The sequence below is a fragment of the Psammomys obesus genome, unplaced genomic scaffold (genome assembly GCF_907164565.1).
Source record: "Psammomys obesus unplaced genomic scaffold, mPsaObe1.curated_primary_1811, whole genome shotgun sequence".
NCBI lineage: Eukaryota > Metazoa > Chordata > Mammalia > Rodentia > Muridae > Psammomys > Psammomys obesus.
In genome coordinates, this window is record NW_026596962.1 from 2784859 (window position 1) to 2810431 (window position 25573).

A 25573-nucleotide genomic window follows, 5' to 3' on the forward strand; every position below is an offset into this window, starting at 1 on the left:
TCTGAAATGGTCCTGTTTAGATTTTCACTTGACAAAACCCTTAAAAATAAGTCTGAGCTAACTGAGAACAGGACCTGGCCTGGTATTTGGTGGTGCTAAGGGACTGTCATTCACTCTGTGGGGTATAATAATGACACTGTGCTTTGTAAAGATGCTTTTTAAATGCTGCATGTATAGAAGCAAATCTATTGGCTTTACGTAAGGTGAAATAACATTTTATCTGATACTTGTTTTAAAATATCCATTTTACCCTGCACTTAAAATTCATTTTCTCTCAAGTAATTTTGAAATTTTCCATAATTAAAAGCAAGGCTAGTCTGGCTAAATCCTCCTGTTAATTTAGTTTTTTAGAAAGTCAACTGCATTTAGAAAGCTCATAAGGGCTGTGCAGCAGGTTTTTGTCACCAGTGAAGAACAATGGTCTCCTGACAGGGCTGGCCACAGCTGGAACCTGCTTTGGCTGCTAATTTCTCTGCTTCCTTCATGGCCTCTACTTGCTTAGCTCCTAAGGGCTGCCTCTGACAAGCCTGTGCCCTGAACTCCACCCTAGACTGTTCCCACAGTCATCAGGGGCCAGTACTCTAATCACTGCCACTGTCACCTCAGCCCACTCTCAGATGAGGACACAGAAGCGCGAAGAGACCCAAGGACTGCTTCAAATCCACACTGGCAAGGAACTCGAGCTAGGCAACCTGTTTCAGAGCCTGCGCTCTTGGCCACAAACCTAAGGCTCATTTTTATTGTATTTTCTCCATCATTGGGCTAAGATCTGGCCAAGCTTCAATTTTAAGTCAGAAATGTGAGAAATGTGTTTAACTTTATGTTGGTTAAGATACTTGTACGCTACTCTGTGGGTCCTTCTGTACTTTGAGAAAGCAATTCTTCCAAGAATCACCACTGAAAAGTAACTGGGCTAGTGTACATAAAAGCAGCTGGCACACAAAAGAACAGACAAAAATATAATGAAGTCTTATTGTCAGTAGCTGTATGAAGGCAAGAATGTCAGCTAAGTGCTGCAGTACAGCAAAGCCTCGCCAGTTGTCTGGATTTATTATTCATAGACCAGACATGGGCTGCAAATATGGAGTATGCGGCAGCTGTCAATACAAACGCAGGACGCAAGTGTCCACTCAGCAACAGTGCCTTAGGTTTGACTTGGCAAGCAACCTAACTTAAAAAATACTATGCCAACTAAAAATATATTAAAAAAATGTTATGCCAGGCAGATGTGGTGGTGCACACCTTCAATCCCAGCGCTTAGGAGGCAGAGGCAGGTGGCTCTTTGTGAGTTCAAGGCCAGCCTGGACTACATAATGAGTTCCAGGACATCCGGTATTGTATAGTGAGACCCTGTCTCAAACAAACAAATAAACAAACAAACAAACAAACAAACTAAAAACAAATACCTGTCTAAACTTTGAGACTATCATATAGGTAAGAAATAAGCATTTGTCCCTCACACCTTCTTCTCAGGAAGTGGCTTTGTCTGTAGCCACTAATGCTCAACTTCCCAAAGTTATGCATTCAGTGGTGTGGGCCTTGCCCAAGAACACAGTCCACAGGCTGGCCAGTGACAAGTGACGTGGGTGTGACCAGACCTGAAAAGGTGGCTGCAGGTGGGGCTTGCAAGAGAGAGTTCACGAGGACACAGCTTCAGTTCCCAGCACCCACATGCCGGCTCACATCCACCAGTACCAAGCACACACATGGTACACAGATAAGTGTGCAGATAAAGCACACACACACAATAAATACTAACAACTCTTTTTTAAACAAAAGAAGGTCTGGCAAGTTGGAAATGAGACAGCATGACAGCTGAAAAGACTGAGTGAGCGTAGTGTTTGGCCACAGAGGTCAGCGAATGTCAGTCTAATCGCCAGAGCAGGAAGCTACAGAGTCAGACAGGCCTGAGTGTTGCAGAGAGAGACGGTAGCCCACGTGAGTGATCTCTGGAGAGCTTGTGGCTCCTGATAGATTTCCAAATACAGAGCAAAGTCCTCTGAATTAGGAGCGCAGTAACAGAGAGGCAGGTTTCCCAAGCACAGGGTTAGCTACCACCGTGCACCAGTACAGAAGACACTCAGAAGGACCTGCATAAGACATGGTGGGCACAGGACCTTTTCCAGAATGGGCTGAAAGACTCCCTGGACTGAGGAAAGGCAATGCTAGCCTGCTGACAGGCTCCGGTGCTCTCTCCTGAGAGTGCTGAATAAAACCCAGCAGCCACAGTGACTCTTACCACTCTAAGCAACACGCTGAGCCACGTACAATGTACAATGTCAAGTTCAAGTCACCAGGAAGACAAGAAATTCCAAATGCTCTATTTTTCTGTTGGTGATGGTGCACACACACACACACACACACACACACACACACACACACACGAGCGCAGCGCCTGCAGCAGCTAAAGGCACCGGGTCCCTAAAATGTGCTCTTTTGACTGCTGAGCCATCCATTCATCCCTAGGACAGACACACTTTTTTTTTTCTTTTTTCCAGACAGGGTTTCTCTGTAAGAAAAACACTCTTAAGAAAAAGAAGGTTTCAAAAGAGGAAGCAGCAGAAATCTAAACGTATTTTGAAATAAAAGATACACAAAAGTTTAAGAAACCATTCATTAAAACCATCAAACGCTAAATATAAATGTAAGTACTAATCGATATAGTGGCACTGAAATATTAAATAGAGTATATTTGAACATAGAGTGACGGGAAGAGTTCATAGGTAGAAAGCCCTCAGTAGCATCTATAGGCACACATGTGTATCCACGCGTGCACAGACCTGCCTTATGTGCATGCATAAGCTGACAAGCTACGACAAAGTGTCTGCGGAGATGCATGGGCCAGGGAGAGCTAAGATGCTGCTGGATCACAGGCCTGTGACCTCAGAAGCCCAGAAGGAGCAAGGTCAACCCGGACTGCTTAGTGAGACCTTGTGTCAAGGAGTAACAGGGAGCTGAGCAGAGTCCAATGGCGGAGTCTTCCCTACTATGTTGGGGTCCTAGGTTCAATCACCAAGTACCCCCCACACAAATAGTTAAGATGCTTTCCTACATTTAAAAATCTTAACATTAATGTTCATACAACACTATTTGCTCTAACTGTAAAGCTTAGCAGTAACTATATTTCTGCTATATCTGTGGAAGGATAAATAAGTATATCAGAGACAAATGATAGCTCAGAGACACATGTAGAGAGTAATCTTAAGAGAAAGGTATTTCTGTAAAATATTGGGGGTTTTCAGTATCATTGTATGGACAAATATATCTAATTAACAAAGAAATATAATTGCCACATCACACTATATTACAAAATAAATTCCAAGTGGATGTTTGATGACATCATAGAAAATACATGTATGATTTTGGAATGTAGATGTATTTTTAAAAGTTGAGACAAAAGTATGGCTATCATAAAGAAATACCCTGTTAATTTAGACTATGAATTAAAACTGCTGCTAAGCAGCAGCATTAAGAGAAAGAAAGCTTGTTGCAGAATGGAGGTGAGAACGTGGTCCACGGCTGATGGAGAACTCAGACTGGCACACTGTTGGAACCCTGTCAACTGGTACAGGCCTTCAAGGCAGTTACCCAAGATACATACATAATCACGAGCTTGTACATGAGAGCACATGATAGTGAGCACATCTGCAGAACTGCTGAGTAAGGATTGACAATGCCACATGTGAACAGGGCAAGGAGCAACGGCAAGAGGTGCACAAAGGCTACAGCCGCCTCAGGAGGTCGGCTGGCGTATGTCCTAACCCTGGAGAGGCTCATGCTGCATTTACTCGTGCCTGAGTCTAGAGACTGTGCGCCTGAGCGCTCACTACCACATTACTGCAAATAGCGTGCATAATCCAGCCGCCAATCAACAGTGTGATGGGAAGGTAAACAAGCTAGGGCCTAACCATGTAACCTTGGAAATGAAAGTGAACGACCGTCACTTGGTGGAAAAGCATGGGTGAGTGTCACAAGCACTAGACACAGAAACACAGACACAACCCTTCATCTGCATAAAGCACAGAGCAGGACGTAACTGAAGCCCGGTCTAGGGAGTTGTGACAATGGCTACGTTCCTGGACTTACGCCAGGGGTGAAATAGGGAAGGCAGGAGCGAGGTGCTGCCTTGGGCCACAGGAAAGACTGCTCAGCAGTGTCTGTGCCCACGTGAGTCTTGTATCTGCTCTTACTGTGCTTGCTGTACCGGTTTGCTTGATATCACCGAGAAGCCTGTGCTTTTCTAAGGGGAGCAGAGGAGGAGTGGATCTGGGGGCTGCTTGGGATATGTTAAATGAGAGAAATAATAATATAATAAATGCAGGTGGGGCGACGCCAGAAGTAACTCTCCCTTAAAACTCCTCTTAAAACTTCCAGCTCTAGTAAATACAGACTCCGAGTCTGAGTCAGTGTGTGTCTTCTTCCCTGAGATGCTAAGTCAGGACTGCAGCAGAAACCCCAAAGCACCCTTTCGCCTTTCACTTGTCTGCCTTCCTCCTGCCCAGCTTTCCAGAAGCTCTTCTCTGACTCCTCCCAGTGGGCACCCAACTTGTATAGAGCAGGCCTGCACCCACAGTTCAATATGCCCAGCTGAACACCTCACACTGTCTCTCTCTTTAATCGCCAATAACCCAGCTCATGCATACCCAGATCGGTATGAAACATATCAGAAACTATTGTGTGCCAACTCAAACAGAAGCACAACCAACAGCAGGATGAACAGGTAACAGTAACAATGAACAGCATGTGTGAAAGGCCGGGCAGAGAGAGCTGTGTTCTACTGAAGAATCAAGAGACACGAGAAAGCAGTGATTAGCATGCAAAAGTGGGTAAGGTAAGAAGAATACATCTCACCTGCACCTGAGGTCTGCTTAGCTCCTGTGTGTAGTAGCATGGCTTATTTGTCATCTTGATGGGAAATCCACATAAATGCGGCAGTTTAGACTTCAAGTCTGAAAGAAAGCTTTTCAGCACACCGTCCAGATCTACCCTCGGGAAGAACTGAATGGGCTGACTTCTGATGCAGGTAAGAGGATACCTGAGCAAGGGTAAAGAAAGAACAACATGGAGGTTTCTCTCTACAAGACAGAAAGTCTCATTTGTAGAAGGCGGTAATGTTGACAAGACAGATAAACGGCTTCTATTCATGTTATGTTCTACAGATGCAAAAGCTAAAAAGCATTCCTTCACTTTTAAGTTTATTAACAAATTATATATGTGGGTGGTAGCGTGGGGTGGGGGAGGCAACGTAGTAGGCCTTGATATGACACAAGCAAGGTAATCACTGTGTCCCCATTTTGTAAGAAGAATTTTAAGTAGATTACACTATTCCAGGAAATATTTAAAAGGTATGTGCCATTGCTTGTACCAAGTATAAAGACAAAAGTAGCAGACAATAGACTGCCCCAAGCTTCAAAAACAATGGAAAAGTTGGCCCAGAGAAAAAACACATGACCATTATTTTCAAACTTCAAAAGCAGTCCTTCAAGAAAAGCACCTTTTCTGCTGAGAATGTAAACACCTGGGATAGTGTTGGCATCTAATGAAAGGGAATTGCTGGCAAGTGTCAGCTGTAGGTTTGGTGGATTGTCTTGGTTAGGAAAGAGCACAGTGAGGATACATTGGTTGGTCCATCTCAAAATCCCAGCCTCTCAGTGGTGAAAGCCATGCCAAAAAAGATTTCAGCGCTCCACCTAAACACTGTGTTCTGTTTCAGTGTATGTTTTAAAGTGAGAGCCATTTTCCTAAGTCAGTGCAGTGTGCTAAGTGCAAGTCTAATCTAAAACACCAATCTTTCAAAAGGGAAGACCCCAGGAACTTTTAATCTAACCCTTTCAACAACATCCAAAGAACACTGGGGGGCGCTCTTGGCTAAGGAGAATTCTATGATGGGCGTCTCAGGCTCTATTACGAAATACATATACACACATATATTTTTCTATTCTGAATGTTCTTTCTCTTCGAAAATTTTGCAATAGTCCTTAAGGAAAACTCCTCATAACCTGGTATGGTGATAATTCCAACACTGAGGCAGGAGGATAACCAGTTCAAGGATCAACTTACACGAAAAGATCTTATCTCAACCTCCGTCCTGTCACCACAGTGGTTTCATATTAGAAACAATTAAGATCTGATGGGTCTTCTATTAAGAGATGAGCGGTCAGGGGTGCAGCTCAGCTGCTGGAGTGAACGCCCGCATTAAGTGAGTGCTGAGTTCAATCCTGTCCCCAGCATAAAGTGCATTGTGTGGTGTGTGTCAGAGTCCCAGCACTTGAAAACAGTCAGAGCATCAGAAATCCAAGAATAGCCTGGGATACACAGTGAGTGCCCAGCCAGCCTGGGCTACATAAGGCCTGTGTCCAAGACACAACCAGAACACCCAAAACAACCAGCCACAGAAGACTCCTCTAAGCTAAAACAACTGTGCAGAAAAAGTGGTCTATTAAGCATGGGGCATAGGCAGGGTTGGCTCAGAAGGCAGAAAGTATCTGCTATCACTAGTGTGCAAAGGATACGTGAAGGTCCTTTCGTTGATCATTCTGAAGTAGACGCTGCAGTATGTTCTCATCTCTCCTCCACGATCCTCTGGAAGTTTGTAGCCATACTATAGTTTAAGCACACAATGTAAACCACTTCAGAGGAGGCTATTTTTAGGTTACATGGCAAAAAAGAGATGGAGTAACATTTAGCATGAGATACATCTGCTTCCTACCAGGTCATCCCAGTGCCTCCGGAAATCTTCAAAGGAATGAAAGGGACAATCAGGCGGTGCAGTATGAAGAACATTTATTATCTGCCCCATTTTCATACTACGAAAAATGCGATTTGATACATTATGTCAGTGATTAAGTATAGTTCAATGTTATTTGAAAAGCGAACTGTGATTTGGAAAGTATTCCAAAAGACTTAGCAATTATGTTACTATCCAAATGCAAATAACAAACCACTTTCTCCTAGCTCCAAATACAACTGCATTAAATCTTTTATCGTAAGATGTAAATTTTAGTTATATATAGCATGCTTTGAATTTTTTAAAAAAAGGTTGTAGAAGTCTTAATCAACTTAATATATACATTACTTCACAAATGTACAAGTTTTGTGGTAACGATATTTTTGCGTGTCTGAGATTATTCTGATCTAGTAGAAAGGTCCTTCCTACCCCTGGTAACTGCAATTACACTGTTTTTACGAGCCCAACTTGTTAGCTGCTACATAGAAGACCTCACAGGATTTGTCTGCCTGGCTTATTTTGCTTAGTATCACTGTTTCAGGCTTCTCATCCACTTAGGGTTGCCTTGGGGCTGAATTTTGCTACATTGTTTACACAAACCACATCTATGTGTATTCCACCTAGATAGACACTTAAGCTGCATCCACATTTCAGCAACTGGGAATAGTGTTACAATGAGTATGAGTGCAGAAATACCTTTGACATACTGGTTTTATTTCCTTTGGATTAGTCATATATTTAATATATTATTAAGATTGATGATCATATGGTAATTACATTTTAAAATTCCATTTACCCTTTTGAGAAATTTCCATATTGTTTCTATAATATTTGTACTAATTTACATTCTCATGAACAGTATGCTGGCATTCCCTTTCCATGTGATACTTACTTTTTTTCTTTAAAATCTTACATATGATACTTACATCTTTTCTTTTAGCACTGACAACTGGGGAACACGTTTTCAAATGCCTGAGCCTATGGGAGACATTCTCATTTAAACCACTACAGATTCATAGCACCGATTTTATTGGATTCTTTTTCTTTGTTCTTTATCTTTTTAAGTTCTTTGCATACTCTAGGCATGAGTCCTCTGTTGGATGTAGAGCTGTTGCCGATTCTCTCCTGCTTTGCAGATTCCCTCTTCACTTAATGCTTTCATACACTACACGTACTTTTAGTTTTATCAGTACCCATTTGCAAATTGTTAGGACTATTCCTGGGTCAGTGGTGCCCTACCAAAAATGTCTTTTCCTACACCTGCATTTTGTAGGGTACAGACTGTTTTCTTGTAGGGTTTCAGTCTTTGAAGTTCCTGATGGAAGTCTTTGGTCTATCTGGAGTTGATTCTGTGTGTGATGATAGATATGAATTAACACACTCCTTTGATCTGGAGTTAATTCTGTGTGTGACAGTAGGTATGAACTAACACCCTCCTGTATGTGTGTATCCAGTTTCCTCAGCCTGTCTGTGTCTGTCATCTGTCTTTCCTTCACTGTCTGTTTTTGGCATCTTGGTCGAATATCTCATGGCTGTCATTATGTGCATTTGAAACGGAGTCTTCTATTCTGTTCCACTGATCTATATGCCTCTTTTTGTGCCAATACCTTGCTGTTTTATTACTATCGATGTGCAATATAACTTAAAATCTTGTGTGGTAATCCTTCCATCATTATTATTATTTTTTAAATCTAGGCTTGCTATCATTATCCCTGGCCTTTTGTACTTTCATGTGAAATTCAGAGCTTTTTCTTCTCTAAGTCATATAAAGTTTAATTGAGATTGCACTGAATCTGTAAACTACTTTTGGTAGGATGGTCAATTTCACAGAATTAATTCTCCAGTCCATTGGCATGAAAGGTCTGTTGTTCTCCCTTCGGCGAGAGCCTGGTGATTCCCAGGACCAGCTTGTTGTCTGATGTTCCCCAACCTGCTACTGCTGAGCATGGCTCAGGGCTGCCAGGTTCTGACAGGATGAACACCACACTGGAAGCCAGGCTTCTGGACCAGGATGGGGTTCTGGGTTTCTCATGAATGGCTCAAGTGCCTTAGGGTGAGGCCTGTGTGTTAGGCAAAGCTCCCGGTCTCACCGTGGGAAGTGGAAATGAATTTTTCCATCAGGGGGTTACAGGTAGCTCTCTTAGAATGAGATTGCTGGTGGCAATGGAATCTTGGGCATTCCAAAGCCTATGGAGATACCAACGTGTTACAGCACCTTGGTTAAGCTGCTGTGCTAAGCATGACAGAGGCTTGAGACCTGCCAGAAGGCAGGTTCAGTGAAATGCAGGTTAATGGCTGCTGAGGCAGTGCCCCACTGGTGAATGGTGGAAGCTCATTGCAGCTAGCAGCATATGGCTGGCTGACTTGCAGTCAAGGCCTGGGTGGTCCAGAAGCTCTCAGAAGTGGGCAGGTAGCTACTTGATTGGCAGCCAAGTTTGGGGCATTCAGTGGCAATTTGCCAGGGAAGAGGGGAGCCCTCCATCCCCCAGAACAAATGATGAATCTCAGGTGGTCATGGTGGAAAGATGATGGCATCATGCAGCACACAAGCTTATTTCCTGTGAAATCAGGGACTTACAGACCTTCAGCAGTGGGAGGGGTTTTGAGGGTGAATGTATTTGAGTCACTGGGGTCAGAGGTGCTAAGGATACTTGATTTACATGATTTAGTTGTAGTACCTCATTTACCTGTACTAGCATGGTCCTATCACAAGAAGGAGAACACAATTCTTAATTATCCTATGGGCAAGTGAATCTCCAAGTACAATTGAAGGTCATTGCTGAGATCTCCTTCGCATAGGGTGGGGTATTTTCATGAATAACCAGATCCTTGCTGAGCAGGTTTTCTTACCCTGACCCAGCCTGCAATCTTCCCTGAGGGCTGTGTGATGCTTCTTATGAGATCTGGGGTCACCAGATGAGATGGAGAGAGAACTCTGCTGAGAAAAGGGAGTCCACCATTCTAGATGGAACATGGAGGCTATCTGAAAATGTCATATCCAGCAGAGTTCCACATTGGTATTTCCATTTTTTAGTGATTTCCTCCATTTATTTAAGTAACTTGAATTTTTCATTTAGAGATCTTTCACTTCCTGATTAGGTTTATTCTTGGGCTTTCCCCCCCCTTGGCTTGTTTGTTTTGAAGATCTGCGAATGGACATATTTATACGGATTCCTTTCTCAGCATGTTTGTTATTGGTATGTAGAAAGATATTATTTTTTGTAAGTTAATTTTGTATCCCGCCACTTGCTGAAGGTGTTGATCACTTACAATTTTCTAGTGCAGTATTTGAGCTCTCTTATATGTCATAACATCTGCAAAAATAATTAAATAGGGATAATTTAACTTTAGTTTCCTTCTCTTGTCTTACTAGTCTAGCTAGGGCTTCATGTACTATATTGAAAATGAATAAGGATAGAGGACATTACTCTCTTACTCCTGATTTTAATGTGATTGTTTCAAATTTTTCCCCATTTAGGATGTTGGCTAGTGGATGTGTCATATAGCTGTTTTATGTTGAGGTATGCTTTCTCAGGTTCTATTCTCTTTAGGACTTTTATCATGAAGGAATATTATGATTTTGACAAAGGCCCTTTCTACATTTATTGATTTTTGGTAATGCCATTATAACAGATATGAGGTGATATCTCATTATGACTTAAATTTGTATTTTCCTATTGTTGTTGCTGATGATTTTTTTCATGTATTTATTGGCTACCTGGATAAATTTTGTCTTAATTTAAGTTGTGTGTAATGGCATCTGCTTTTAATCTCAGCACTCAAGAAGCAGAGGTAAGGTGGAAAAAGAAAGGAGGAGGAGGAGGAGTAGGGGAAGGGTTTATTTCTTTGATCATTTGAAAATGAAGTTGTTTCCCTGCTAGTGAACTGAGTTCCCTTCTATCTGTCCCATGTGGATGGAGTGTTTGCTCCCTCCGAAATTTAATTAACATTGTAACCATTTTAAGAGGTAATTAGGTTATGAAGGTTCTGCTCACAAGGAGTACATTGATGCAATTATTTCAGGTTTGGGTTCCTGTAAAACAGTGATTTTGGTCCTTTGTGTGTAGGCCCTCTCTTTGCCTACACCCCATGGGACATGCAACAAACTTTTGGTAGAGACTTGATGTGTGGGCACTTTGATCTCACACTTCCTGGCCTCTAGACTGTACTGCTTATAAGAGAAATAAGTCTGTACTGCTTATACATTTTCTGGTACTTAGCATTCTAATATAGAAGCACACAATATTCTAAGAGAAATGTGGTTTAGAAGTATTTTCTCCTACTTCATAGACGGTCCTTGTTCTTTTGAATATTTTTCTTGGCATGCAAAAGCTTTTTAGTTGGTGCAGTTCTTTGGAACCATTTCTACTTCTGTAGTACAGTGTTTCAGGCAATATAAAAAAAATCATCTTCAGATCAAAGTCATGAAGTTTTCCTACATAGCACTAAATTATTGGATTTTTTTATAAAGTGAGAAATAAGAGTCTAAATTTAAATCTTTTACATGTGGATATATAGTTTTCCCAGCACCCTTTTTGAAAAAGACCATCATCTCTATCTGTCTTCAAGACAGTTTTTCTGAAAATCAATTGATTTTAAATACATACTTACAGACATGCTGTCCTGGCCTCTGAGTCTATGTGTCTGCTTATATGCCAGCATCATATTGTTTTAGTTACTGCAAGTTTGTAGGAAAGTTTGAAATCAGAGTGTGATATCTCAGAGATTGCTTTAGCTCCTTGGGGCCTTTTACTTCTACATGAAATTGATTTTTTCCTATTGTTTGAAAAATGGCATATTTTGGTAAAGATTACATAAAATCTATAGATTACTTCTTGTATTGTGGACATTTTAATAAGTCTAATGCTTCTAATCCATGACTGAATTTTCTTTCCAATCATTTGTGTCTTTGTCAATTTCTTTTAGAAGTGTTTTATAATTTTAACATTCACTCTTTGGTTAGACTTATTATACAACTTCTTTTTGGTAGATATTCTACCAAGAATTGAATGAAATTGTTTCATTCAATTCTTTATCATTCCTTGTTAAAGCATAGAAATGCTGCTGGTTTTTCTTATTTCATATTTCTTGTTGGTGGTGGCTTGAGACACAGTCTTGCTATGTAAGTCCAGGTTTGTCTTTAACTCACTATACTCCTGCCTTAACCTCCCGCATTCTGGAATTACAGGTGTGCAGCATATACAATAGATTTTTAGAAGAAGATTCTGTGGCATGCAATGTTTTAAATTCTTGTCATAGTTGTAGGTTTTGATAGGGTCCTTAAGGTTTTCTATTTGTAGCATCAAATCATTGGTCAACAGAAACAGTTTACCTTCTCCCTTTCAAATTATGAAAGGAAATTTTGATTTCCTTTTCTTTCCTAACTCCACAGGCTAGGGCTTCTAATACTATGTTGAATAGAAGTTACAAAACTGAAATTCTTGTCTTGTTCCTAATCCTAATAAAAAGCTTTCAACATTTCACCACTAAAAATGACCTTACGGTGGGCTTATTATGGTCTTTACTTGTACTAAATCTTAATAACTGAAATGGTGAGGGAAAACCAAGTTGAACTGCTACAATGTGCTAATCACAAACACACACAAAATAGAAGTACAAAATTTTCCCATCTGCAAGTATTCTTGGTGCTTGTGAAGACTGCAAAAAAAGTCTGTTACAAGAGAAGTGAGTCAGAATCACATCCTTTCCCCTTCAATATTTTACCATGTATAAGCTTTTATTTAATTTTCCTGAGCAAGTTAAAATTTCTTCTCAATATTTTTGTATCATAAATGAATCATTTTCTGATGATAATACAAACACAGTCAGTTTATATTAAATTATAATAAATCATTATTATCTAAGTGTTTATAAATTTTGCTATTAGGATTGTTGTAGCATTGAGAAATTTGGTGATTTTACTATTTATTAAAAGCAGAGCCAACAAATATTTAAATACAAAACAAATTATTTCAGTAATTCAAAAGGGGAAAGTTACAGCTTCTGTTATTACAACAAAACTGTTCCAGTACTTTCATTTTTGTTTTCATATATGAGTGTTTTGCCTACATGAACGTATGTGCAGTACATTTGTGCATGAAGAGGCCAGAAGAAGATGCCAGATCCCCTGAAAGTAGTTACAAACTGTTGCAAGCTGCCACGTGGGTGCTGAGAACTGAAGCAGGGTCCTCTGCAAGAGCAGCCAGTGTCCCTCCGTTGCAAGCCACCTCCTCAGCCTGCTTCAGTCACTCATAGTGTTACAGTTATGTGTTCAAAGTTCAAAGTAGTATACAGTTTTGCACACAATGTTAAGGAAGCAAAATTATAAGACTCTTACTATATTCTGAATCCACTCTTCATGGTCAACTGGACTGGATTTAGAATGACCTAAGAGATTGCTGAGGGGCACTTCTAGATGTCTCTGTGAGGACTCAGAAACGAGTAACTGGAGGCTTACCCTAAGTATGGGTATTGTATCCTCATAGCCTGGGACCCAGGCTGAACAAAAGAGGGAACAAGAATACCCTGGCAAGCACTCGCCTGTTCCATTTCTGTTTCTTGACCTTTGATAACATAAACTGTGCTGGATAGTTTTTTTTTTTTTTGAGGGGGGTTGATGGTTTCAAGACAGGGTTTCTCTATGTAGCCTTGGCTGTCCTGAACTCACTTTGTAGACTAGGCAGCCTCGAGCTCACAGTGACCCGCCTTCCTCTGCCTCCCTGAGTGCTGGGATTACAGGCATGTGCCACTGCATATGCTAAAACATGATGATTTGAACCCTCTAAAACTGTAAGCCCAAATAAACCTTCCCTTCCATAAGTGCTTTTGTAAGATATTATGGTCACAGTGGTAAAAGGTATCCATTATACCAGTTTCACATTACACCTAAAATCTTACCTTGGCAAAACGTAGCACCAGTTGTTTAAAATGGAATGTCTCTCAATGACAGCACTCTGGTTGGTATGAAAATCCTCTATAATGTGCTGAGAAATATCAAAGTCCTTTAGCTTTAAATTGAAATAAGGTTTCAATATATAAGTCCTCAAAGAATTTGCCACAAAAAAAAACCATTAAAACAATACACACTGACAGTGCTTTATAAATGTCATGGTGATTTATGCTTTTCTGAATCCTGTATATATACATATGTGTGTGTATGTATACACATATATATATATATCCACTTTACACTGATCAGTGTTTCAGCACATCCTGCCTCTCCACTCCATTGTACACCGAATACATTAGGTCATGCTTTCCCTTCCATATTCCAAACCATAGCTTTTATTTTATGCTTAATTCAATCAAGTTTATTATGTTAATTTACAGAATTATTATTATTCAATCAATTTTATTATGGTAATTTACAGAATTATTATTATTATGCTAATTTACCTCTAAAGGAAAGTATTTATGTTTTGTGTGTATCTGTGTGTATGTTTCTGCATGTGGACATGTGTGTAGATGCTGGTGGAGGGCAGAGGGCAACCTTGTGAATCGTTCCTTAGGAATGTATCTCTTTATTTTGAGACACGGTCTTACTGGTTTGGTGCTCTTGCCAGAAAGGCCTAGAAATCTGCTTGTGTGTTATTTCAGTGCTAGCATTACAAACATGCACCACAATGCCCACTTTTTCTTTAATGTGTATGCATGTAGGGGAGTTGATTGCTTAGGGAGGCCAGAAGAGGGTGCAGATACCCTGCAGCTGGGATTATAGGTGTTTGTGAGCAATTTGATATGAGTCTTGAGAACCAAATTCAGTTTTCTGAAAAACAATACATGTTCTTAGCTTCTGAACCATCTCTTTAGCCTCAAGAGGTAAACATTATGATGTGATGTACTGTGCTTGAGAAGTCTGTTACCTAAGCTATGCTATGAAGAAAACAAACAGGAAGTTAGGAAGAAGGAAAGAAGGAAGAGTAGAATGAATAAATAAAGATGGCCAGGGCAGAGAGTCATTAATGCCACCATATACTGGCATGATGCAGAATGACTGGTTTGAGAGAAAACAGAATCTAAAACAAAGTTCTGAAGCTACAAGAAAAATCACACCCTTCTTCCCTATACTTTGGTAATTAAAAACATCCTCTAAGCACTGCCAAATGTTTCCTGGAAAGCAAAACCACTCACCCTCCTTCACCCTTCTCTGTCACTGGGGAACCAGTGACACCCAGTAACGAAGTAACACATACAGAGTGACTCACTATCGGAGCACAAGACTCCACAGCAGGTGCCATGGGAATTAGGAAGGTAGAAGACGAGGATAGAAAGCATGTTGTATGAAAAAGAGATGTAAAAATGCTACTAGAATGTCAAGAGAAGCCTTGAGATGAAACTGTATTTTTAATGTTTCGAGGTGGGAAAACAGCACAAACAGAAATTTGTGCCGAGGAAAGGTGAGGTGATATGTGGATGTGTCTAATGATATTTTCAACAGGAACAATGTGATCAAAGACCCCATGTTAGATAAGGAGAAAGATGTTGGGGATAGCACAGACCTGCAAGCATTCAGCAGCATGCACTTTATTTATTATTTTTTGAAAGCTGGCATGGTGTCCTGTGCCTACAATCCTAGTACTCCAGAGACTGAACTACATGGAGAGCTGCAAGTTTAAGGCCAGACAGGCAGATAGCAACTGATAACCAGCCTGAGCTATAAAGTGGACTCTGTTCAAAACACCGAATCCAAACAAACAAATAACAAGCACTAAGCCCTTTTAAACGTCAGCACAAAATGGCACACTTCATTAAGACACTTAAGTGTACATTTGTACATTGTCTGCAGTCATCACACTGGTCTCTGGTGTTTACCCTGCACTCCTGCTAGGTCCCGCCCATTTTTTCTCCCTCCAAATAGTCCCCCTTCTGTTTTCAAATACGTATGTATGTGTGTATACATGTACAGCCTACATAGGACAGAAAACATTACATGTTTTTGCTAACAAACCTTCTATCAGCTTCCATGTTAAAAATTAAAATTGAGTAGCATGTTAGTAATAACATGTACATACTAATGTGGGAAGTTATAGAAATCAAATATTTTATACCTCAGGTGGCGGCAATCTTATTGTATAGACTTCTATACTTAGACAAACTTGTGTTTCTGTTACGTTGATGTCTAATACTGAAAAAAAAATTAAGCATGAATATTCTGGAATTGGTATTCCGTCCTATCAAATGAAACATTTTAGTAACACATAGTACTTTATTCAACTTACACTTTAAGAACAATTTTTTATCCATATAGTAAAGTTCAAATAATTAACCGTAGGTTTGACACTCTACAAATTACACTTCTAAGACAAAGATATGAATCACTGTGAATGTGCAGGAGGGAGGTCCTAAAACAGAAAGACAGTAAGAAGAATGATACTTCCTATGGTTTTAGTACACTCAAGAAATACTTTCTACTCAAGAAATACTACTCAGCAATTAAAAACAAGGAAATCATGAAATTTGCAGGCAACTGGTGGGATCTAGAAAAGATCATCCTGAGTGAGATATCCCAGAAGCAGAAAGACACAGAGGGTATATACTCACTTATAAGTGGATATTAGACATATAAAATAGGATAAACATACTAAAACCTGTACACATAAAGAAGCTAAACAAGGAGGACCCAGGGTAAGATGATCAATCCTCACTCAAAAGGCAAATGGGATGGTCATCAGAAGAGGGAGAAAACAGGAAACAGGACAGGAGCCTACCACAGAGGGCCTCTGAAAGACTCTACCCAGCAGGGTATCAAAGCAGATGCTGAGGTTCATAGCCAAACTTTGGGCAGAGTGTAGGGAATCTTATGAAAGAAGGGGGAGACAGAAAGACCTGTAGGGGACAAGAACTCCACAAGAAGAGCAACACAACCAAAAAATCTGGGCACAGGGGTCTTTTCTGAGACTGATACTCCAAACAAGGACCATGCATGGAGATAACCTAGAACCCCTGCACAGATGTAACTCATGGCAGCTCATTGTCCAAGTGGGTACCCTAGTAAGGGGAGCAGGGGCTGTCTCTGACATGAACTCAGTGGCTGGCTCTTTGATCATCTCCCCCTGAGGGGAAAGCAGCCTTACCAGGCCACAGGGGACAACAATGTAGCAGTCCTGATGAGACCTAATAGGCTAGGGTCAGAGGGAAGGGGAGGAGGACCTCCCCTATCAGTAGACTTGGAGAGGGGCATGGGAAAAGATAAGGGAGGGAAGGTGGGATTTGGAGAGGATGAGGGAGGGGGCTACATCTGGGATATAAAGTGAATAAACTGTAATTAATATAAAAATAAAATTCAAAATAAAAAGAAATGCTTTCTACAATTCTGACATTCATTACTGAATTCCAGTGAGGCCTCATACCAGGCTTTCCACTGGAATAATACTGTGCTGACCAGTTGTACCTATGGCGCCCTGGGGAGAAGACAGTACTAGAAAAGAGCTTCAGGAGCTTCAGGGAGGCTGGTAACAGTGTTTATTGAGCTGTGACCAGTTACAAGGCTGCATTTACTTAGTAAAACTTTAGTGAGTATACACTTAAAATTTCTGGGTTTTACTGAAGTATATTACATTTAAACAAAAGTAAAAACAATCTTCTAACAGGCACTGAAGAAATTTGCTTTTCTCAATTGTTATCTTAAATCTCTAATTAAGATTTCATGCTAGCACAGTGAAGCTAAACTTAGGTCCAAACTCACTCATCCAGAATAAGATCAGAGTGTTTGTTACTGTCTAACTGAAACACAAAACTAGTGCCAGACAGGAAACACGGTTCAGCAGGACAGGCTCCTCTGCTCCAGGAATTGGGGATTACAGATGAGGATTTGAGAACAATGCTCAGATGATGGGGAAACCTATCATATATGATTAATAATGCCTCCTGGAGTTTTATGATCACATCCATCTGCGACCTCAGCATGGCTTTTTAGGAGCCTGCCTGCCTTTAGTGTAACTATGCAGAACAATCAAACAATGAGATAAGATGTTATAATAAAGCCTATACCTGAGACTATTCATGTTCTTCTAGATAATACTTTCAGGAGAAAAATACTATTCTAATAAAACTAAGCTTCAACATGGGGAAAAACAATTTTGATAATATAATTTAAAAATATATCCAATTATTTGCAGAAATAAATATCTTCATAATCATTTTCTTGAGTAGAGAAAGTAAAATACACCTTTCCTCTCAATTAACTGAATTTTCTCTCAAATAGGCAAATATAAATTTTGAATGAGAAGTAACTTCCCAAGTGAAATTCTGATTATAATTATGTCTGACAAATGGTAATGTAACAACCTAACATTGACTTTAAAACAAGTGTTAGCTGTATTAATGTTTTGTCTATTGTTTATACATTTTTACTTACCAACAGCACTTTGCTTTCCCGTATGTGAAAGAAAATCTCTTCCTTAAAAAATTCACAGGATATACTACATTATAGTAACTCAGAAATAATTATTAATAGAACAATTTAAAGAAAAGTATAAAAGCTATAAAATTTATAAAACAAATATGTAATGACAGCTCATAAAAAATATTAGTCAAAAACTATCTCTTTACTAAAAAGGACCAAAATACACTATTCTTCCTTTAAAAAAATTATCTCTTGCTATAAGATACTTAGAAAACCATCAGACTTCAGCACAAATTTCAAGATGGTCATTTGGATCCAACAATACTGACAAGCAGTATTTATTTTATCAAATCCTTCATAAATTTTATTCTTAAGCACTAAGTATTATAATAATAAAAACATTTTAAAGCAGCATATATAGCATATATATAGCATATACCACCCAAGGAGATGACAGTGGTGTTATTTGGGCTTGTCTGAAGATGTTTAGAGCTGGAGCTAAGAACTCTTCTCTAAAAGTAAGACACCTTGAAATTACAAACAGATGTACACAGAGAAGTACTCTACTTCAGAAGGTCCGAATGGCTGGCAAACACAAAGTCACCTTGTACCAAGAGATGGCCTGTTCTGTTCCAGGCCGGAGCAAGTCTAGCCAGGAGTGAATAGGAAAGGCAGTTTTGAAGAATCACAGGAATCACTCTTTGTGGAGCCTCCATCTAAGACATCAAAGAAAAGACAGGCAAATTAGGAACAATTGCTATGTATCTATAAGCTCAGATAATGCCTGCAGTTTCAGGTCAAACTAAACTAAGCAATGCTGGGCAGAAATTATAGCTGTTCCTACAAGCACTATTTAGTTACAAGGCTAGAGAATTTAAGGAGAAACTCATTTTGAAGCTACTGCTGTGGCAACGCTTTGTGCCAGCTTTTCCCGTTTATGTTTAAGTTGAACTTGAGCGCTGTGCAGAGTCATCACCCATGCATCCTGCTCCACACACAGGAACTCACGCAAGGACGACACTGTGGTTTGTTCATTTTGTTCCCTGTAGTTTAACACTACAAATGTCTAAGTACAAAAGCACACATGCAACCAAATGCGCACCTATTTGTTCAGAGTTCATCTTTAATAGTAAGCTTTCATTGCTGACTCCTGAGTAATAGGAATGAAATGTATCCTCCCACTTGAAGTGTCTTCTAAAAACTGGGCAAGTTATTTGAAACAATGGTTCATTAATCAAAGAAGAGTTCTTCTCTATGGAAGAAAGGACAAGGTGAGCCCTGGGAAAATCACAGAGCTCATCATGTTGGCTCTTCTAGAGAAGGAAACCCTCCTCCCCCAGGTTATTGTATGAAGGATATTTTCAGGCTGTGGTCACAGGAGAAGCAATCTAGAGTCTGTTAGTCTCTATGACCTGAAGAGATAAAGAGTCCACAGGGAGTCAAAGCAGCTAGAAAGAGCTGGCGAGGACAGGGCTGCAGGGAGCAGGCTGCAGAGCCTTGGGGAGGGGCACTCCTGGTGTTACTGCTGAATAAGAGTTAGCAAGCAGATGTGAGGGAAATGCTGAAGGTTAGAGTGAGAACCAAGGTTGTTTGCTTTTTAAGCATTGAATAAAATCCAGAAAAATCTGCCCTGAAATCTGTAAGGAAGGCAAGCAGAAAAGTGAGAGAGCCAGGACTATACTGGGAAATCCACAATTACATATAGGAAGAGATTTAGATACCCTGAGCCTGATAATTTGACACAAACAGACAGAAAACAGGAACAGAGTAGCTGTATCATTATCAACCAATGAGACCCATTTAACATTTATAGGATACTTAATACAATAAGACCTGAATACATAGTTTTGTCAAAATGACAAGGGATGTTTACTAAATCTATAGTAGATATGCTCTGGACCCTAAAAATAATTTCAATTTTTAAATTAAAAGCTTTATGAAACATCTGTCTAAATTGAATGAGAAATCAGCATCAGAAAGATCTCTTGGAACCCCCTTTGGGAACCCTGCAGCCTATCTGGAACAGGTGTTAGGAAGCATTTATACTAAAGTCAAGGGGGCAACGATTTAGAGAATGTGTATAACACTAAACGTAGCTACATTAGAAAATAACGAAATTCTCAACTCAGTGGCATCAGTGACCACATTAAGTCGAAGAAAGGAAGTACTACAAGCTGAAAGGGAAAAAAAATCAACAAAATATAAAGCGGTAGGACAATAGAGAAAAATAAATGAAACCAAATCCTCTGTCCTTAATCCTATCAATGATTGTCAACTCTCTAGCTACACTGATCAAAGAGAGAGAAAAAGAAAATGAAAAAAATTAAAAGATCACACATATAGCCAATGCTAAATAAAAGAAAGGAGACATCACTTTACATTTTACAGCAAAAGAGAGAGACTATCAAAGCAACTTCATTAAAAAAAACTTGGGAGTTTAGATGAAAAGGACACAGTCCCTGAAAGAAATAAATAAAAGCTCTATTACCAGTTAAAATACTTAACTGGTATTATAACTTAATAGCTCTATTACCATTTAAAATTAGAGTTGAACTTCTTCAAAATCTAAGTTCCAGATACCAATATGGATGAGACTCATAAAACATTTAGGGAAAAAATAGCAAAGTTAGACATAATTTCTTCCAAAAAAGTTTATTTTTGTTTTTATTTAAGGGAGGGATACTCTTTTACTAGTTGGATCCTAACTGATCCACAGCCAGGAATCATCAATGGTTGCCTTGATTGTGGATGAGGATTTCCAGAGAGAACTAACTCAGGGTAGGGCCCATGCCATGGTAGAGCCATGCTCACAGGCTGTGGCTGAGGCCAGGTGGACAGAGGAGGAAGCAGGAAGCTCAGAGAGTGCAGGCTCTCTCTCTTGCTCTCTCCCACCTGGGTGACCTAAGGCAAGATGAGCTTTCCCACCACAATGTGCTTAGCCCTCTGAAGCTGTGATGTACTGCCCAACCCCACACCAATTTTCTCTCTTTGAAGAAGCTCACCATTGGTAGAACACAATCTATAATTTTGTTTCTCTCTATGTTAGCTATATAATTGTGGCAATACTTCCATCTCTCAGGATTTCAATTTTCCCCCAGTGTAAAAACGTAGAAAACCCACTAATTCCTCTCATCCTTAAATGTACACAAAATAATTGTCTGGAAAAATTTTGAGGTCTTTTCCCACACATAACAATAACTTATGAGAAAGATATTCCAAATTTTGTTTGTTGGCTGTGGTGGCTAGGTTTTGGCTGTTTATTTATTTTTGGCAACTGTACATAAACAAGGGTTATCTGAAAAGAGGGAACCTCAACTGAGAAAATGCCTTCATCAGATTGACCCCTAGCAAGTCTGTGGATTTTTTTTTTTTTGATTAATGATTGATGTGGGAGGGCCTGGCCCAGTGTGGGTGCTGCCTCCCCTTGGCAGGTGGTCCTGCATTGTGTAAAAAAGCAATCTGAGTGAGCCATGTTGCAGGCCTGTAAGCAGAGCTCCTCTGTGGCCTGCATCTCATTCCTGCCACCACGTTCCTGCCTTGAGTGCCTGCCCTGGCTTCTCTCCATGATGCGCTGTGGTGTGAACACTAAGCCAAGTAAACTCTTTTCTCCCCAAGTGGCTTTTTGGTCATGGTGTTTTTATCAAACAACAGAAAGCGAACTAGGAATCTGGTAAAAGAATTAGAACATACAAGCAATATAACATCTATATTGTTGTAAACACATACCTTTGCTCCACATTTTTCAATATAGATATTGAGTCTCCCAGATTTAAAAAATGGTATCTATAACAGAAAGTTCACATTTGTAAAAAGGACTTAACATAGATATATAACAAAATATTGTGATACATAAATATTTTAAGCAAAATACAAGAGAGGGCATAGATTCCACTGTCATCCTTTATTTCTATTATATATCCATTTGAAGAAAGATACTGTGATAGCCACTTTTTCCCTGCAATAGGATCTGTGACAGGTGCATTGTCAAGGTGAAGTTACCTGATAGTGACATGATATCCAACCCATATAGGAGAAAAGGGAAATGAATTTCATGTAAGTACTTAACACCTTATACATACACAAAACATACTTCCACATGATTATGGAAAATGGACCTATAGAAGTTTAAATTTAAAATTTTTAAAGGCTATTATTTTTATCTTGGTGGATATTATTTTGCTAAATGGACATGATATCAAGCTGTCTTCTCCATGTGTTTGTGCCCGTAGATCAGTGCAGCTCACAGTCCTCATCAAAGAAGCTTCTCCATGTGGCTGATGGTGATTAAGACAGACTCATGACCGAGCAGTGTGCAGGGAATACGTGACTATGAACCGCTCAGTCATAAACGGGATAATATATCATCCTCCCTACACCCAAGGCTTGTGGGACATCATGGAGGAGAGACAGACAGACAGACAGGAAGAGCAGAGGTCAGGCAGGACTGCTGTAACAGGCCAGGGAACACACAAATGTATAGCAGTTGTGTCACCCCGCACAAAATCAAGACAACGTGCCAGCATGGCTGGGGGGGGGGGGACCCACACATAGCTGAGAAGCCACTGAGCGTGACAACCAGGGAAGGGAGAGTCTGTTTTCTTCAGGGGCGAGGTACCTGTTAGGTGACAGAGTCTTACCCTATGCATGTATGGGCAGCACTAGCTAGAGTCAGGGAATTATTTTTTTAGAGGATATAAGGTTGGGAGAAGAAAGGGGTTATATCTGGAAGGATGTGGAGGGGGAAAGTGGAGGGAGAATGTGATAGAAATAAATAAAGAATAATAAAAAGTTGATTTACTGAGATGAGAAACTTAAATGTAACTAAAATATTGACAAAGGGCATGAAAGCCCATCCTGTCTTAGATATTGTGCCACAATATAGCTCAGCGTTTATGCCAGATAAACGCAGATTCATTAGAATCACTGATAGACTTGAACATCAGGCATACTAAGCTAAAATACAGGGCGGTTAGTCCTGGTAAACCACCCTAACCTCTGATAGTATACTTGAGTTGTTGGTTATCACTATTGCTTCCGATAAGCAGTAATACTAACCGACATCACCACCCAAATTTGGTTTACTATTCCAGGCACAGGTGCTGTGAGAATATCTTCATGCAAAAGTAGCAACTGCCTGTGGAGAAAAAAAAAACAAAACACATTATTTTCAAATTGAATTTGTTTACTTCTATACTGGTATGTTACAGGAATATTTAGAACCAGTCTAAAATCTTGCTTTCTACCCATTTTGTTATTTTTCAAAAGGGCCAGAGGTGATTTGCAGTAAGTATAACTAGATAGCACTCAAACAGGGAGTGCACTCCCAGACTGTCTTCCTCATTCTGTCCTTAGCATTTTGTTGTTTTTACAGTCATCTTATTGTATAGTCCAGGATGCCTTTAACCTAGATCCTCATTCCTCAGCCTCCAGACTGCTGCGATTATAGGTACACACTGTTACATCCAGCTTGCTCCAAGAAATCTTACAGGTTTTATTCTTCTCCAGAATATTTATTTCAGTATATAATCTGTCTTGTGTCTTTTGAGTACATCAAACAATTAAAGGAACCAATACACAAGTCCTTAATAATCAGGCTTCAGCTGAGCTGTTCTTAAAGATTATCTTGGGCCAGGTATTAAAAGGTAATTCTTAGAGAAGTATTCTTCATGTTTTGGTGTGAAAGTTCAGAAATTATATTAATCTTTTAGTATCTTTAAATGCCTTCTAAAGAATAGATAGTAACTATGTATTACTTAGTATCTCTATGTTGTGAGGAGCCTGACCTAATTCATGAATTAAGTCTTATAGAGAATTAAAGTGTATTTTCTTTCATGTGCATTAGTGTTTTGTCTGCATGTATATATGTGTAAGGGTGTTGAATCCCATAGAATGGGGTCACAGACAGTTATGAGCTGCCATGTGGGTGCTAGGAATTGAACTCAGGTCCTCTGGACCTGTGCTCCTAAGGACTGAGCCATCTCTTCATCCTGAAGAATTAAAAAAAAAAGTCACAAATATAAAAGCTCCACAGCAAGATATTTATCTCAAGTATTTTAAATCCCTTTTTAAATGTAACCTAACATACTCAGGTTCCTTGCTTTCAGAGTATATAGATGGATTTAACAAATATTTTGAAAAACTTTCTAAAATAGCTATAATGGGATTTTTAAAGTGTAAAAGCTTAGCTATAATTCACATGTTTTTACCTGCACATCTTTATCTGTGTGCTCCTCATCTCTGTTTCTGCCACGCTGCTATTCAATGTTATCTGGACAGCGCAGAGTTTGTGTAAATCTGGAAGTATGACAAAGAACAGAGACTGCTGCCTGGACTCGTTCATAGTTTCTTGTTCACTGTGTGTTCCAGCAACCAGACCTTCAAAAACAAACAGCAGTAAAAAGTACATCAACAGTTTTAGCCATAAGGTTTCAATTCTAACTCAGCAGGTAACATCTTATGTCATGGCAGAATAAGAAAATAAGAATAAATTAGTAAACTTTAGCCACAAAGCATCACCATCTGCCTTCGCGGTTTTCTGTTTCTAACCACCTGTTAGAAACACAGTCCTATTAAGATATTGTTCAGCTCCAATTATCCAGTTAGTATCCAGCTCAGTGATTTTTTTTTACTATATTCACGGACTTATGAACTTATTAATGCAATAAATTAAAACACTTTCATCATCTCTCCCAAGATTCTACATCTTCAGTTCTACAACAAAAATCAAATGGCTAATTTAAGTACAAATAATAATCCCTAATTTGTTAAGTACCTAAGTCTTTTCTAGGTACTTGCTACATATGTGTTATATTGTATTTAATAATTTCATCCTACCGATCCTGGCTATTCTTAAAGTTTTATTTCCAGAAAAATAGAATATTTCCTCCTACATAATTTAAAAATAAAAACATATAGCAAAGACTTCTGCTATTTCCGATTCTCTCTATAAATCACTTCAAAGTTAAAGACTATATTATTTTTAATTTTACATGAAAGAAAATGTTAGCCGGAATCTAACGGTAAAGTGGATTTCATTGCCAACAAATTATTTGGCTTTAAACCTCCACTTGGGGCACATTTTGATGCTGTTAATTCACATTCTGCCTTTGAGCTCTATGTCGTGCGTTGCAGAAAGCTGAAATATAAATGCAGGCTAGGAAGGTCACATACTCAACGGTGCACAAATACGTCAGTAGGAGAAAGTTGACACAAACATATTTCCTCTCTTTACAAAGAGATATGAGCCCCGGAATCTGAAGTGTGGGTGGACTTTAGCAACCACAAACGGCTTTGTGTTTTCATTTGAGGAATGCTCACCATGACCTTCGGCCTGAACACACCTAGCTCACAGAAACCACAGCTTATGAAATTTTCTTCAGCATTTTAGTGCTGCATTCACTTACGCTTCCCACGGGCACTCGGGATAAGTTCCTTTCCCCCGTTAGGCTCCACTTTCTTAGTGACAGCAATATCTCCAAAGTCTTTACAGACATTTAAAAGGT

At 39.5% G+C, this 25573-nt stretch overlaps 1 protein-coding gene across 1 annotated transcript in view; it reads right to left on the bottom strand.

Annotated features, from left to right (window-relative positions):
* CUNH18orf63 (chromosome unknown C18orf63 homolog) overlaps nt 1-24411 on the bottom strand; it is a 35235-nt gene extending 10824 nt beyond the window's left edge. The window contains exons 1-10 of the mRNA XM_055598773.1: nt 24278-24411; nt 23127-23205; nt 21798-21854; nt 18676-18787; nt 18084-18125; nt 15775-15851; nt 13625-13734; nt 6710-6806; nt 6513-6601; nt 4852-5035 (exon numbers count right to left, since the gene is read on the bottom strand). Coding sequence (XP_055454748.1) covers nt 4852-5035; nt 6513-6601; nt 6710-6806; nt 13625-13734; nt 15775-15851; nt 18084-18125; nt 18676-18787; nt 21798-21854; nt 23127-23205; nt 24278-24411 — 981 coding nt within the window. The remainder of the gene's footprint in view (nt 1-4851; nt 5036-6512; nt 6602-6709; nt 6807-13624; nt 13735-15774; nt 15852-18083; nt 18126-18675; nt 18788-21797; nt 21855-23126; nt 23206-24277) is intronic.
* Nucleotides 24412-25573: the final 1162 nt, after the last annotated feature.